General features: G+C 22.9%; 2 protein-coding genes across 2 annotated transcripts in view; both read left to right on the top strand.

The window, feature by feature from the left end:
• The window catches only part of LOC136979549 (synaptogenesis protein syg-2-like), a 145,892-nt gene extending 133,035 nt beyond the window's left edge, over positions 1–12,857 (top strand). Inside the window, exons 12-16 of the mRNA XM_067275552.1 lie at positions 5,356–5,574; positions 6,025–6,173; positions 10,021–10,102; positions 11,006–11,124; positions 12,570–12,857. Coding sequence (XP_067131653.1) covers positions 5,356–5,574; positions 6,025–6,173; positions 10,021–10,102; positions 11,006–11,124; positions 12,570–12,857 — 857 coding nt within the window. The remainder of the gene's footprint in view (positions 1–5,355; positions 5,575–6,024; positions 6,174–10,020; positions 10,103–11,005; positions 11,125–12,569) is intronic.
• LOC136979467 (synaptogenesis protein syg-2-like) overlaps positions 1–13,988 on the top strand; it is a 49,334-nt gene extending 35,346 nt beyond the window's left edge. The window contains exons 11-15 of the mRNA XM_067275476.1: positions 5,416–5,574; positions 6,025–6,173; positions 10,021–10,102; positions 11,006–11,124; positions 12,603–13,988. Coding sequence (XP_067131577.1) covers positions 5,416–5,574; positions 6,025–6,173; positions 10,021–10,102; positions 11,006–11,124; positions 12,603–12,857 — 764 coding nt within the window. The 3' untranslated portion in view covers positions 12,858–13,988. The remainder of the gene's footprint in view (positions 1–5,415; positions 5,575–6,024; positions 6,174–10,020; positions 10,103–11,005; positions 11,125–12,602) is intronic.
• Positions 13,989–14,510: the final 522 nt, after the last annotated feature.

The raw sequence follows: 14,510 nt of genomic DNA, 5'->3' as shown, positions 1-14,510 counted from the left end.
TAAAATATATATTTTGCAATTAAAATTTATATAAGAAAATGCGATGAAATATATGTACGAATGCTAATATTATAACGTTAAACATTTGTTAATATTGTTAAATTAGAAAAATAATAACCTATACATATCTTAAAATTTGAAATTATCTAATGCTTAGATTGTACATTTTCTATTTTCTCAACTGGAAAACATCACTAAATAATATATGGAAAACTGATGTTACAGTTTCTTATAAACAACTATATCGAATTATATCTATTTTGTGAAATGAATTCTCATGAAAAAAGTGTTCATATTTGGTTTTACGTCCATACTTTCATATATAAAAATATGGTTATAAAATGTAAAATTCTATTTGGAAACTGGATGTCATTTCTGTTTTTAAAAAATTAAACAAAAATATATTTTATATGTAACTCATAATCTTATATATAGAAAAGTTGAAGAATAAACTTCAGAAAAAATTTTAAACTATCAAAATATAACATTTTTTGAACGGAGATTTTAGCTGAAATTGTTTATCTTAACATTTCAGTTTTTTTTAATTTTTTAAAGTTTTTCCACGTGAATTTATATATAATATTTAAAATCAGGTAGAATGTTTTCTAGTCAGAGTGTTTTTTCTTTTTGTTTTCCTACAATGCTATACTAGAATTTTATTGAATACCAAAGTTTCAGATATTTTTCATAAAATATATTAAATATTTACAATATAAAGAAGGTGGTAAACTTGATAAAACATACACAAACTGTAATATAAAATTTTTTGAAACAAAGCATTATTAAACTGTAAAACTTACCTTTAGTTTTAACTTCTTTCTAAAGTTTAAAATTCTTTCTAACAGTTTATATATATATATATAATTGATGTAACTTTTAGAAAAGATTTTATATATATTTCCTCGATCTTTTACATTGATTGTAATAATCATATAATATTAATGTTATATCCGGATTTTTCATTGAAAAAAAAATCTTGCATACAAAGTATGAATACATGATTGTAAAGTCAGTTAATTATATTTTGTATATATTTCTCATATTAAATATGTGAATTAAATAATAAACTGATTTAAATAACTCGTAACTCATTTTTTAAATTGGTGGAAGCGCTATAAAAAATGTGTAACACGCTAGTCTTTACAATAGTTAACTGACTTTTGAGATATCCTTTATATTAAAGGTTATTAAGAGAAAATATAATCCAATACATATCATATATTTATTAAATTCTTTGAAACAGAGCTGTATGATTATAAATTTTAAATAAATCAAAATTTATTTTTTAAATATATAATTTACTGCATTTAGTTAGAAAAGACACTATCATTTTATGAAGCAGTAAATTTTTTATACCATTCTAAACATATTTCATGCGTTTTTTCCGAGAAAAGAACTACTTATTTAACAAATTTTCTTAATATCATATTAAATTTCAAGATAACTTCGAATAATAATATGTTATAATATTTTATAACATTTTACAATAATAGATAAAATTTAAAAACTAGATTTTATCTGTTTTAAATTTTAATCACATAAATTTTTACAAAATCAATGCATAAAATAAACTATAAATAAACACATTTTTAAAATAATTCATACTACATTGAGTAATTTAAAAATAAAAGTTTTAAAACCATTTTTATTTATGAAACTACAGTAGAGACCTTGTATACACGTATTATCATGTACTGTACAATGTACACGTAACAAGTTAATATCGTTTTATGTAATCTACTTATTTTTAGTGCAACATCTAGATTTACTAGGGTTATTGTAACAATAATCAACAATTTAGTAGATTCGTCCACTAAATAAAGCATTAGTGGCAACAACCGTGCTATATCTTTTCTTCTTCATCATAAAATCTTCAGAGAACTGTTCTAAGAAATGTCGCATTTACACCTCAGGATATAATAAAATTCTCTTTATGTCTGAGACCCGTAATTATACAAACTTTGTGTTCCGATGTTTTTAATATATTTTAATTAAAATATAAGTTTAAATATTCAAAGATTAAAATTTATAACTAATTTTTAAATTTTATTGAATTAGAACAGAATTTACTCCCAAAAAACTAATATAAATGAAATAAATAGAAATGCTATGAAAGAAATACAAGAAACTTCAATAATAAGTAAAGAATAAGATCATATGATCGAATGTATTTTCAGTTGTCCCAATATAGACTTACATTCAATCCATATTTCTCCTTCACAAGATATTGTACTAGATCTGTTGGTGGCATTCTCATCAATAATTTGTTTTCGCTTCTTTGAGTTGTATTTCATGGATATAAGGAAAAAAATGTAGCGACGATACAGGCTTATGGTATTATTGGAGGCGTTATGTTCTGCTTAGATATGATTGATGTGAAAAATCCTTCATTACATTCTAGTTAGATTTCAAATATCTTGTGTAAGAATTATTGCAATTCGATAGTTTGAAAATTTCTTTTTTTTTGCCATAAACTTAATTTTTTCTCTACTTTTACGAGAATAATTTTGCAAGGATATATTTTAATTAGAAGTAAATAAATTTATATTAATATTTACCGATTATATCATATTTTTAAATTGAAATTTTGATCTTACTATATTTGGTAAAGACTGGAAATAAATGTTATTTTATTATTTTTATTTTAAAAGTATTAAATAAGTTTTTAAAATTTTTATATAAGATCTAATAATATAAAAGTAGGAGAAGCTGAAAACAACTTTTTACACTTAGTGCTAAAAAATTTGACTTATAAAAAATTCTTTTAGTATATTATTCATTGTAAAGCGAAATAAAGAATTTTCTAATTTTGTTTGCGTTTTTTGCTTAATTCAAATTTGTATAATTAATTTTTAAATTGATGTGAGGTGTAAAAAATTAAACTATATTAAGTGAAATGTTTATTATTACACCGATAAATTATTAAATTTGATTACGTTTATATTTTAATTAATTTACAAAATAAAAAACAAATTTTAAAGTTTAAATTCTAACCACAGAGAGCCGGATTTAGATTTATTGTGGTCTTAAACTATAATACATAAGACGACAATATATTCCCATCAAGTAATGGGCAATACATGAATTTTATTTTAAAGATGAGTGAGGCATTCGTGTCGTGAGACTCTGAGCCGTAGCTTGTTTTCTTGTGTATAAATCAGGCTTTGAGTTTTATATAATTTTTAATTTAATTATTTTCAACTTTTTCAATTAAATGATACAATATCATTTCATTAAATATAAAACAAATTATTTGTGTTTTTAAATTGCGTTAAACATAATATTTTATACAAAAAAGAATTAATGTTTATCTATTCATGCTTTGTTGATTTTAAAATGATTTCATTTTAATTAAATGTAAATAAATATTTGTATATTTTTTAAAATTTTAAACAGTTCAATAATCGGAAATTATCATTGGTTGCATTTTGTAATTAGTTTGTATCATTAATTGTAAATTGAATAAAATATATTAAGCAAACCTTTAATTGGTAATTAAGCGTATTTGAATAATATAATATTAACTGCTTTAAATTTAATGTTGCTTTGTATTTTGTAATTATTTTGTATCTTTGATTTATATTATGATATATTTAAATTACTGTAATATACATATTAATATTATTTACTGCATAAATAAAACATTTATTTTGTAATCTATACGATAAACATTCCAACTGGTGGGTCGCGAACTCATTACGTGACAAGATTATTCATAAAAATAAAAAAGATTGGACAGGATGGTTGAAAAATTCATTAACCTTTAAAAATTCATTAATTATTTTTATTGCTATTTTGTATAAAACTGTATTGATTATTCTTAAACCTATAAACATAATTTATTAATTTTGGTAATGTTTTATCGACATACTTTAATTAATATATTCTTCATCAAAATGTAAACACGCTCATTTATCTGTTGATAAGAGCATTGAATTTTTAACTAAATTTGTATTAAATTATTTCATTTTATAGATAAATAATAATATTATTCATTATGTAAACAGTTTCTTGAGTTATAAATTAAATTCATTAATAATATAAAGAAACGTATAGAAATTGATTGACTAATTTCTATAAGATAAGTAACATCATTCCCCCAATTAACATTTCTGCTCTTGGTTACTAACGTTCCGTTATAATGATTAAACTTTTAACTTCTAGGTCATAAGTTAGTGTTGTTAGTTGTTGGATGTGAACGAATATCGTATATTATAAATTCTATGACGGTGACTGGTAAAAGTATGGAAAAGTGTAGTAATTGGATTACTTAATATATCACTTTGAGAGGTCCAATAAGTGATAATTGTACATGAGCTTTCATACAACTTTCTTAAAAGAATAAGATATTACTTTACCTAATATTTTTTTATTTATTTTATCGTAATAAATATTATCTACATGATTTAATTAAAATAAAAATTGTAACGCCATCAACTATTATAAAGTATTTTTAGCTCAACCATAATGCATACCAAATTTTATTCGTATAACATTTAAATGAAAATCAAATTGTTTATGCTACTTTAATCAAATTTACGAATTTTTACACATATTTAAATCTTTCACATTTAATTAATGATAAATTTAACCACTGAATTCAAAAAGTCCATCATAAAAACTTAGTTTTAATTCTTTATGTTGCTCTCAAATAGTTTTTAATTTAAATACTATTATGTTCTTTAATTATTTTGAACAAGCTATTTATAACACTATAATTTAAATACTATTTTTTTAAAGTGAACTGTACAGAACAATCAAGTTTGTCACTTATGAAAGCAGTGTGTTATTAAGTTAAATAATCCAATTTCTCTGCTTTGTAGGCTATAATTTTCACTAATCACTATAATGGAATTTATGATAAGATATTTATCCAAATCGAATAAGTTAATAACAATGCTAACTTTATTTCTTAGAAATTTAAAGTTTAATCATTATTTTCAATAAAAAAATCTTTTAAATATTTAATTACTACAATATCTACAATGTTAACAAAATGACTAATTAGAGAGGTTGCGGCCGACGTTTCCAACGTGAAAACTTCGGACGTTCAACGTCGTCTTCCTGTAAGCCTAGAAGTTTGACAATGGCATTTGGAAAGTCAGTGGAATATGCTCGACGTTCCAAACGCCATTGTCAAACTTCTAGGTTTACAGGAAGGCGGCGCTGAACGTTCGACGTGGCCGCAACCTCTCTATTTATTTGGCATTAAATAATAGAATTTTTATTTTAGAAAAAATTAAGAGTAATTTCTACCTTAATCGTTAGTAACATTATTATAACAACGTTTAATTATTAAAATACAGATCTTGAAATCTTTTATTAGGTATTTGAATATGATGTTAATCTTTTCAGCCAATCAGAATGATTTTTATTGTAAAAACATTGTTTATAAGAGACTTATCCTTTGGTTAGATGCACCAATAATGGACAGCACCTCGTCTAGAAATGACAGCAGCACTCTACCTCATTGGTGGTGGATCGGTGCTTCTGTACTTGGTGGTATGGCTGGAATTGTAAATATCGCTATTGTATGCGTGTTAAGAAGAAAATGTTCCAGACGAAGAGCTCCAGGTAATTTTATGTGCGTTTTATTACTTATTTTAAAATTTAAAATAGAGAAATTAAAATATGTTTATTTTTCCTCATACATTTCATAAATATAAATGAAAGTAACATAAACGCAGGAAAGTCTTTTATGTTTATATCTCCGCATAAACATAATTAAAATAGTTTTTCTTTAAATTTTAATTAAAAGTTTTATAACAATTCAATATAAAACTATAATTTTTCGAATTATTTTTGTTTATTTATTCAGTAAATTAAAACCTCTCATTAAATTAAATGTTTTTAATTTTATTTTTATTCTAGTGAAGTTGTAGTTACAAATTTAATTTCATATATGTTAAATGTGAGGAAAACTGTATATGTAAAATTCAAGGAGGTGTACTTTTCAGAAAGTTTACAGTTGAAAAAGAAATATACAGTTAAAATTTTATAAATTTTTGTCTCTGGTTCTTTTAGAAGGAGTAGAAACATCTTCAGGAAGCGAACAGTGTTCTAGGGAGAATGTCAACAACAAGTTAAAGTGCACTTCTGATGGACAAGCTTATTTTCTCTCTGGAGCCATGTACGATGTCCATGTGGAAAGAGTACCACTACAAAAATATCAGGTAAATATATCGTTACTGTATTAATTTACAAAGAAACATAGTTTGAAAAATATATAAACTGTGTATATTAATATTGATATAAATTAAATTATAAATTTTTAAATTAAATAAGTATTTACTTAACTAAAATTTTATCTGTATTATTATTTTTACAAATATTATATTAAGCTGAGAAACAACTATAAAAAAATATAAGGTTATTTTTTCTAATTTAAACAGCTTTATCTGATAGATTATGTGCTTAATTTATTAGAAGCAAGAATTTTCATTAAAGATATAGAACATGATTTATTTCTGTCTTTTTGAAGATTATAATTTATTATAGGTGGATCGATGGCATTCAAAAATCTTCAAAAATTTCAATGTTTTTGAATCTTTTGGATCAAATGTTTTAAAAAATTTCTCCAGGCAAAGGTTAAAAATTATTCATAAAATATAAATGATGTAAAATTAATAAATTTAATTCTTTTATTTTCACATTTCATTCAAAAATTCAACTTTATAATACAGTAGAATACATTTCATATTATGAAAGAAACAAAATTAAGATTAATATATTAATAGAATAAATAAATCTGCTGTTACTATTTTTTAAAATAATGCTGATAATTTCAAAAATAATAATCTCGGAAATAAAAAAAGGATCGAAAATCTATGATCGACTACTGCATCATTAAGTATTATATCAAAATCCTGTCATCTTATATTCATATTACTCACGACATAATGCTAAAGTGAGACAAGAAACGCAATTCAGAAAAATAGTTTTCAGATTCGATTATCGATGTTGTTTCTTACTTTTCTTTCTTTCTTTGTTTTGCAAGTTTTCCCATTCGGGAATCTTCTGAAATAGTCCTTAATTCCCGAATGGAGGGATATATTCGAAACAAGTTGAAGCCGAAAACATCGTTTGTCTGATTCCAGTAATTGCAAGAGTAGCTAATAAAGTTTGTTTCTCTTGGATTCATCTCTTAAGTATCGGATCTCTATGACAACGTAATCCAAGTTGTCCAGCTTGTGTAGCTCAATATTTTACCTTTAAAAGATTTCTTAAAAGTTTACTTAGAATAATGTGATTTGTATAAAGGAGTTCTACAAGATTCTTGCATTTGACGAAAGTTAAGTATAATAATATATTAAATATTATCTTGTATTATTACAAATGTAATGTTTAATTGGTTGATATATCAATTAAACATGTATACATTATTAATAAAGTTATAAAGTGATTAATTATTTAAGAAATCAATTAATTATTTTCTACAATGTAAATATTAGATGCATTGGATAATTACATAAATGTACATAATAATATCCGTATTTTTATAACACAAACTATACAAATGTTATTTTCTGTTTTGAGATTAAAGAAAATCTAAAAAGGGATCTACAATTTGATAAGAGCTTTATAAGTTCTTTGGATCTAATACTTTCCCATGAAATACGTGATGATCATTTATCACACTCAGTTGTCATAGATTCGATTCAGATCGTATCGCTACACTGATTTTATAAGTCAGGTTGCTTCATTTTTTGATTTATGGTAGACATTAAGTAATATATTACATATAAGTTATGCATAACTTTTATTCAGTAGAAATTTAATTGGATATGGTTTTTATGATGATAAAATTGAAGATGAAAATACCATTTTTTTCAAAAAAGTTGCTATTGAATTTTAACAAAATTTAAGATTAAGATAAGTCATTTGAGAAGACAGCGGTTTGACAAGATAATTCGCATTAATCTCATCGGATTTTCAAACACTCAATATAAAGTAACCAGATATGATAAATCGAGTGAATAATTTTGACATATGATCAATAATATATTGTTAGCTTGTATAACCTATTAGAATAGAATAAATTTAAATAGTTTATAACATGTGCTTAAAAAAGCAACTGGTTACATTAGTTAAAGAAGAAAAACTTTCTAAAATTCATAACTGTGATTAAATACATGATAATTTAATGCAAGTGGAAGAAACTGTTTATAAATTAAAGTTTTTTTTATAATGTGAATGGTTGTTAATTAAATAATTATGATAAAAAATAACGTATTCGTTTGACATTATAATTATTGTTGTTGCTCATTTTCTGAATGATCATACTAATATTGGAATAACTTTTTATTGACAGCATGAAATTTAACAATCTTATCAATTTTCGATCAATCACACTACCTAGAAAAATATTATATCAATCAATAAACGTATTCACAATCAATTCTTGCACTACAATTAGAGACAACAGCTTATAAGTGCAGAGGTATGATTTATGTCTAATTGATCTGCCTTTTTTTTAACCAACAAAACAACCTTTCACTTTTTTTAGAAACATCCAATTTCGTTAAGTTTTTTCTCCTCCTTAATTCCATATGACATGACATTCCAGTATTACCACTTCATTCAACACTTCGGTGTTTATTCGGTTAAATTTTCTAAAGAAGCTCTTTATTCTATTTGTGAAAAAATTCTCATACCTATACTTCATTAAGAACAAGAATGTAGTTTTATATATATATAAAGTTATTCTAAACATTTTTTACAAATTCCCTTAATAAATTGTCAAAGTTCTAAATTTATTTAATCAACTTTAAATAAAAAAAAGTGTTTACAAATTTAAAATTCAAACTTTTTACTTATTTTTTGTTGTATATTTAAGTATTTATGTTCATTAATATTAGAAATTGTATATTTTTTAAAAATTTTCTTACAAATTATATTTTTTATTTGTTTACGAAAAATTATTTAACTTGAAATTCAAATACTTTTAATTAATTAATATAAAATTTATTTTTTTATTAATGTAATTTATTTTACGTTAATAAAAAAAAATAAATTTTGTAACTATGTAATAATATAACTACCATAAAATTATACCTAAAATTTCTTGTATATCTAAAATATTATAAAATAAAAATTTATACAAGATATTGTTTTAATGTTGCTTTTTAAATATAAAATATTTATCTTATAAGCACAAGTTTTTAATTAAAATTTTAATGTTACATGGTTTAAATAAGTTCGTTAATTAATACTTAACATCTTTTGTTATTATAAACTAAATTAATAAAATTTCTAAAAGATAAAAGTTAGTTTAATGTAAATTTTTATATTGATGATACTTTTTAAATACAAATAGTAATTAAATTAAAAACTTTATTTAATACTTATTTGTTGTTTCGTTAATTATACTAATTATGTTTATATAGTTCTCACTTTTAAAGTTGAAATAATTTATAATTTATTATAAATTATTTAAACTTCAAAAGTGTATTTTTATTATAATTTTAAGTTTTCTTTTTACCTTAAACATTGTTTATTTGTTCATACTTTTAAAGAATCAGAATTTTTTAATAAATCAAATAATGTAGGTTGTTTCTTTTCGTTTGATAATTAATGTGATTTATCAAAATTACTACTGCAATCAGTATTTTAACGTTATATCATATTTTTAACTGAATCTTCGCATTTATTTTATACAAAAATTTCTTTATTGTCAAACATCTTAATGCTAATTTAAAGTTCAAACTTAATTTTAACTCTATTTAAATTTTTATATTAATATTAGTTAATAAATATGTTTAATATGTAAGACAAAGCACTGTAATTACTTATGTACAGGGTGGACCAAGACAGTTAACCAAGATAAATATCAGTTTCTTCCAATAAAGCGAATGAGATGTATTTTTTCAATTTGGTTACTCATAAGAGTTAACTTACTTTTGCCAACCTATATATGTCTCTTAAAATTTAATATTAAAATATAGAATGTTTGATTAACTGACAGGCATAGTATATCATTTAAATCTACTTTAATAATTCTTTTATCTTTTAATATTTTAGATGGAGAAGCGGCAGCATAGATTAGATGAACCAGGAGTTAGTTTTTCATCACAGAAACAATATTATGATACTTGTGAATGGAGTAAGTATTTTAAAAATTCAACTGTGACATATTTTAAATTTAAATACCTAATTAAAACGTAATTGGAGTTTACTTTAAATGTTGTAATTAATAAATATAGTTTTTAATTAGTAAATATAAAATGTATGAATCTTAGTTATAAAACATTAGAAAAATTTCAAAACGTTAGCAAGTTTATAAGATCATAACAAAGTATCAAATTAATGTGATCTCGCACTAATTAATTAATTACGTTAATTAATAATTAAGAACAATTTTCTTACTATAATTAGCTTAGTATATGTTATAATATAGAAATATCAATTGAATAAATGAGTGAATTCAATAATGAGTGAAAATTGAGTTTCTATACGCTAAAAAAATTTTTAAAATTGAAAAATTTATATAATTTAATTAATTTGAAAATTGTACATAAATACGATTTAAAATGAATAATCACAAAACATTTTCATGTATTTTTACATAATTTGAAACACGTAGAAAATTAATTCAATGTGTATTTATTTGTTAACATTGCTTAACATTAAAACTCTATTTTATTGAATGAAATTTTCTAGAATAGATGAGGTGTATGTGGCTTGTATTTGGAGTCATAAAATACATAATATCAAATTGACTTCACATTTCTTAAAGAGATTTGGCATTTTGCCATCATTTTATTACTTGAACTATTGAATGTTGCCAGAAATCAATATCTTTGAATGTTGTTGAACAAAAAAAGTAAAAAGTTTACTCAGATCAATGCTCATTTGTATTAATTTGAACAAGTGATTGGTAATTATAGCTATTTGTCGTTTTTCAAAATGTATACTTATGATAAATGTTTCAATGTTGCTTTCATTTTCTTAACGATTCAATAGATCCATTTAGAACTTTTGTTTTTCTATTTTCTTTCTTTTTAAGGCGAAGAAGCTGTTTGCGAAAGGTTGGCTACTAGAAGAAGATACGTGGATCCTCATGCAGATGCAGATTGTCCTGACATATTGAAAAGAAACAAATACGAAGATAGCTTTCAGAAAAACGTACGTTAATATTTTATAAAATATTTAATTTTTTAAAAAATCTCGTTCTTTAGATACTCTATATTCAAAAATACAACTAAGTATTTGTTTCAAACTATTCAAATAACATTATTTGGACTTTACATTCTGTTCAACTCTTCAATGTTTATATATGATTTTTTATCTATGGTTAACTAGTTTAATTTTTGAAGTAAATCATGTTATTAATATTAATATTTTGTTATGTATATAATTATAAACATCAAAATTAGAACTTAGCTACTATGTCCTACACTTAAACTTTTATCATATTTTATTAAATTACATGTTTATACTAATGCAAACATCTAGAATTGGCAAGGTTTATAGGGTACTTTGTGTATGTTATACTGAAGGACGTATTCTCCTTCGGTAGTGAAAGTTATGAAATTGTCAGATAACATTATCAAAGCTCTTCCCGTTATATATTTAGTAGCTATTTCGTGGAGAATAATTATATTTAAATTCTCTGAACCACTATTATTCTTCGTGTTTCGTAATTGAATATCATTCTGAATATAATACTGAATATTTGCATGATTAATAGATATATTTCTTACCGGATATCATTAATAAATACATTGTTTTCGAATAGATGTAGCAATTTAATAAGAGTTAATACAGTAATAGATTTATATAAATATATTTTAGATAACCAGAATTTATAAGTGTAGAAGTAACTAGTACAGAGTAATTTTATTTATTTTTTTTAATCATTCAAAATAATTAAATAAAAACTAGAATGTATTTTAATAAATAAGTAAAAATATACTGTTCATTTAACAATTCATAAATATATTTTCTTTTAAGTTCATGCTATTCGTAGCTTTCTTTTTTCTTTTTCTTTCGTCCATTGTTGCTATCTTTTGCTGGTTGTTTTCTTTGTTATTTTCTTTTCTCTCCTCGTTTCTTTTTCTTCCAGACTTGTTTTATTTTTATTTTTCCTTTCCTCATAAAAATCTATATCTATAGATTTCAAATACATTATTATTACTCTAAAAACTGTTTTTTTTAATGAAATGAAAAATTATTGTATAAATAAAAATAAAGAACGATTATATAAATTATATTTTTTTAATAAATTATTCTTGAAATAATTATAAATATTTTAAAATGTAAAAAACAAATTTATCGAAGTAAAAATGTATACTCCAAATTTATTTTTTTATTTACATAAATTTTACAAATATTTACAAGATCACTTTTAAACAGTGTATTAAAAATACATAAAGGAATCAATTAATTTTCTTTAATTTTATAATTTTTTAAATGTAGTTATCGTAGATATAAATAGTTCCAAAACCATATACAATATACAGTTGGTTTATAAGACTAGAAGTATTTTAAACTATAAAAGTATAAAATTATATTTATTATATTGTATTTAAATATATATTTTTTCATTTTAAACTATTATATATTGTTAGAATCTTACTGTTTTGTATGTATTTACGAACCAGGCACCAAAAGAAGAAGCAAATAGTGAATTATCACCTAAAACTTCATTAACTATGAATATACGATGCTTAACAACATCGACAAGATCTTTGGATTCGGAGAACTGTGGAGCAGACGTTACTAACAAAGAAATGTTAGAGATATCCAAAAATACCACATCTAGGTCAACTTGTGATGTCAGAATGCGTAGATTGTTATTTGATACTCCAACTACAAACACAGAACATTTTCTAACAGAAGAAACTTTAATTAGCTGAGAAAGAAATGGCTTAATGAATTATTTCTAATTGCCAACTAAAAAAAGTAAAATAACGTGTCGGGAATTTGCTACATCTGCCATGACCTCATCTCAATCAATCAATAAAGGTGCAAAGGATCATTACGATCAAGAGAGAAGAGCCAGATAGACAGCAAAAGTTGTTAAGAAGGAGCCATTGGAAAGTCATTATTGTTATAGCGCGAATTGGCTAAATGAACAAAAACAAGTTTTGTCCTTTTTTAAAAAAGAACAAAAAAAAAAACAAAAAAAAAGAAATGCAGGGTATTGTTGAAAAGAGTTATTGAAGAAAAACTATTGAATTTAATGTTTTGTCTAATATTGATTAAATAAGAAATTTAAGAAAAATAATAACAAATAACGATGATTATAATTGTTGATATTTATGATTCAAATTATGATAATGGTTACTTATACTTTAAAAAGATTCCGAGTTATATAAACATAATCATATTTCTTTTATTACACAAAAATAGAAGTAAAAGATTACTTGCAAGGGAGAAGAAGACTTGTTTACAACAAACTGAAACATTTGCTCTGGGTAAAAGATATCGATTATCTCAATTATCACACAAACACGTGGAAAGAATCTCTCATGCTATTGACGTGGAAAAATAGCTTTTTATTTTTATTTTACTGTTAAAGTTTGATTTGAACTAATGTATAAAAAAAAACATTATTGAAATTTAGAAATCTGTAAATTTATAGATTTGAGAATGTGTTCTTTCGAAGAAGAATGTAAAGATGACTTTATAAAAACAAAAAAAAAAAAAGAAAAAGAAAATCTTCAAAAGAAGGAACTATTTTGCTCACAAATTAACACAGCATAGATTTGATTGAATCAGCATATATTCTATTGAACGTTTCTTCGGCTTTGAGAAAAGATAGTAGGCGATATAAAACGGGTAACAGACAAACGTCAGTCTAACAATTTGAAAAATTATATTCTGGTTCTAACAAAGTGTTCAAGTTTTTGTGATGTGTTTTGTAATCTCATTTTTTCGATATGTCAACAGTCAATATTGAACATTTCTAACAATATTACTATATCCTGTGAGTGTAATAAAAAGGAATCTATTTTAGTTGGGAGTATTTCCTGTTTCGATAAACAGACATGAAATTGGAAAATAAAGTTGTTATAAAAATATGTTTCTATAATTTTATTTTATGTTCTCATAAAGTTTTGCTATTGTTCTTTTTTTCTACTGACAACTAGATGAATTTTTCTCTGAAAAGTACGAAAAACATTCAAGAAAAACAAAGTTTTTGTATTACATAATAAGAACGATGAATAACATTCTCAAAAAATTTGTTTATTTATCTACGCTTTTAATTATTATATAGAAAATTTAAAAAAAATAATATTTTAGAAAAGCATTATTTATTTTCAAATCTAAAGCTTCTTCTTATTTTGACAGTTAATTTTTTTTATTTGAAAAATAAAAATATGAGAAGTTTTAAATATTTAAATACGAAAATTCTTTTTATTTCTAACATAGTTATAAATGTATAAGAATATAATATATATAAACAAAGTAAATACATTTTAAAAGCATAATCCATAATTTTACAAAAAATATATTTTATTTTCTTAGCCTGTTACCAGTTTAAAATAAAATTTATTGTTTAAACC

Source organism: Centruroides vittatus, unplaced genomic scaffold, assembly GCF_030686945.1.
Source record: "Centruroides vittatus isolate TY-2023 unplaced genomic scaffold, ASM3068694v2 contig_628, whole genome shotgun sequence".
In the NCBI taxonomy this organism is placed as follows: domain Eukaryota; kingdom Metazoa; phylum Arthropoda; class Arachnida; order Scorpiones; family Buthidae; genus Centruroides; species Centruroides vittatus.
Note: the sequence above shows the minus strand (reverse complement) of the source record. Positions and strands in the feature narration are given on the sequence as shown.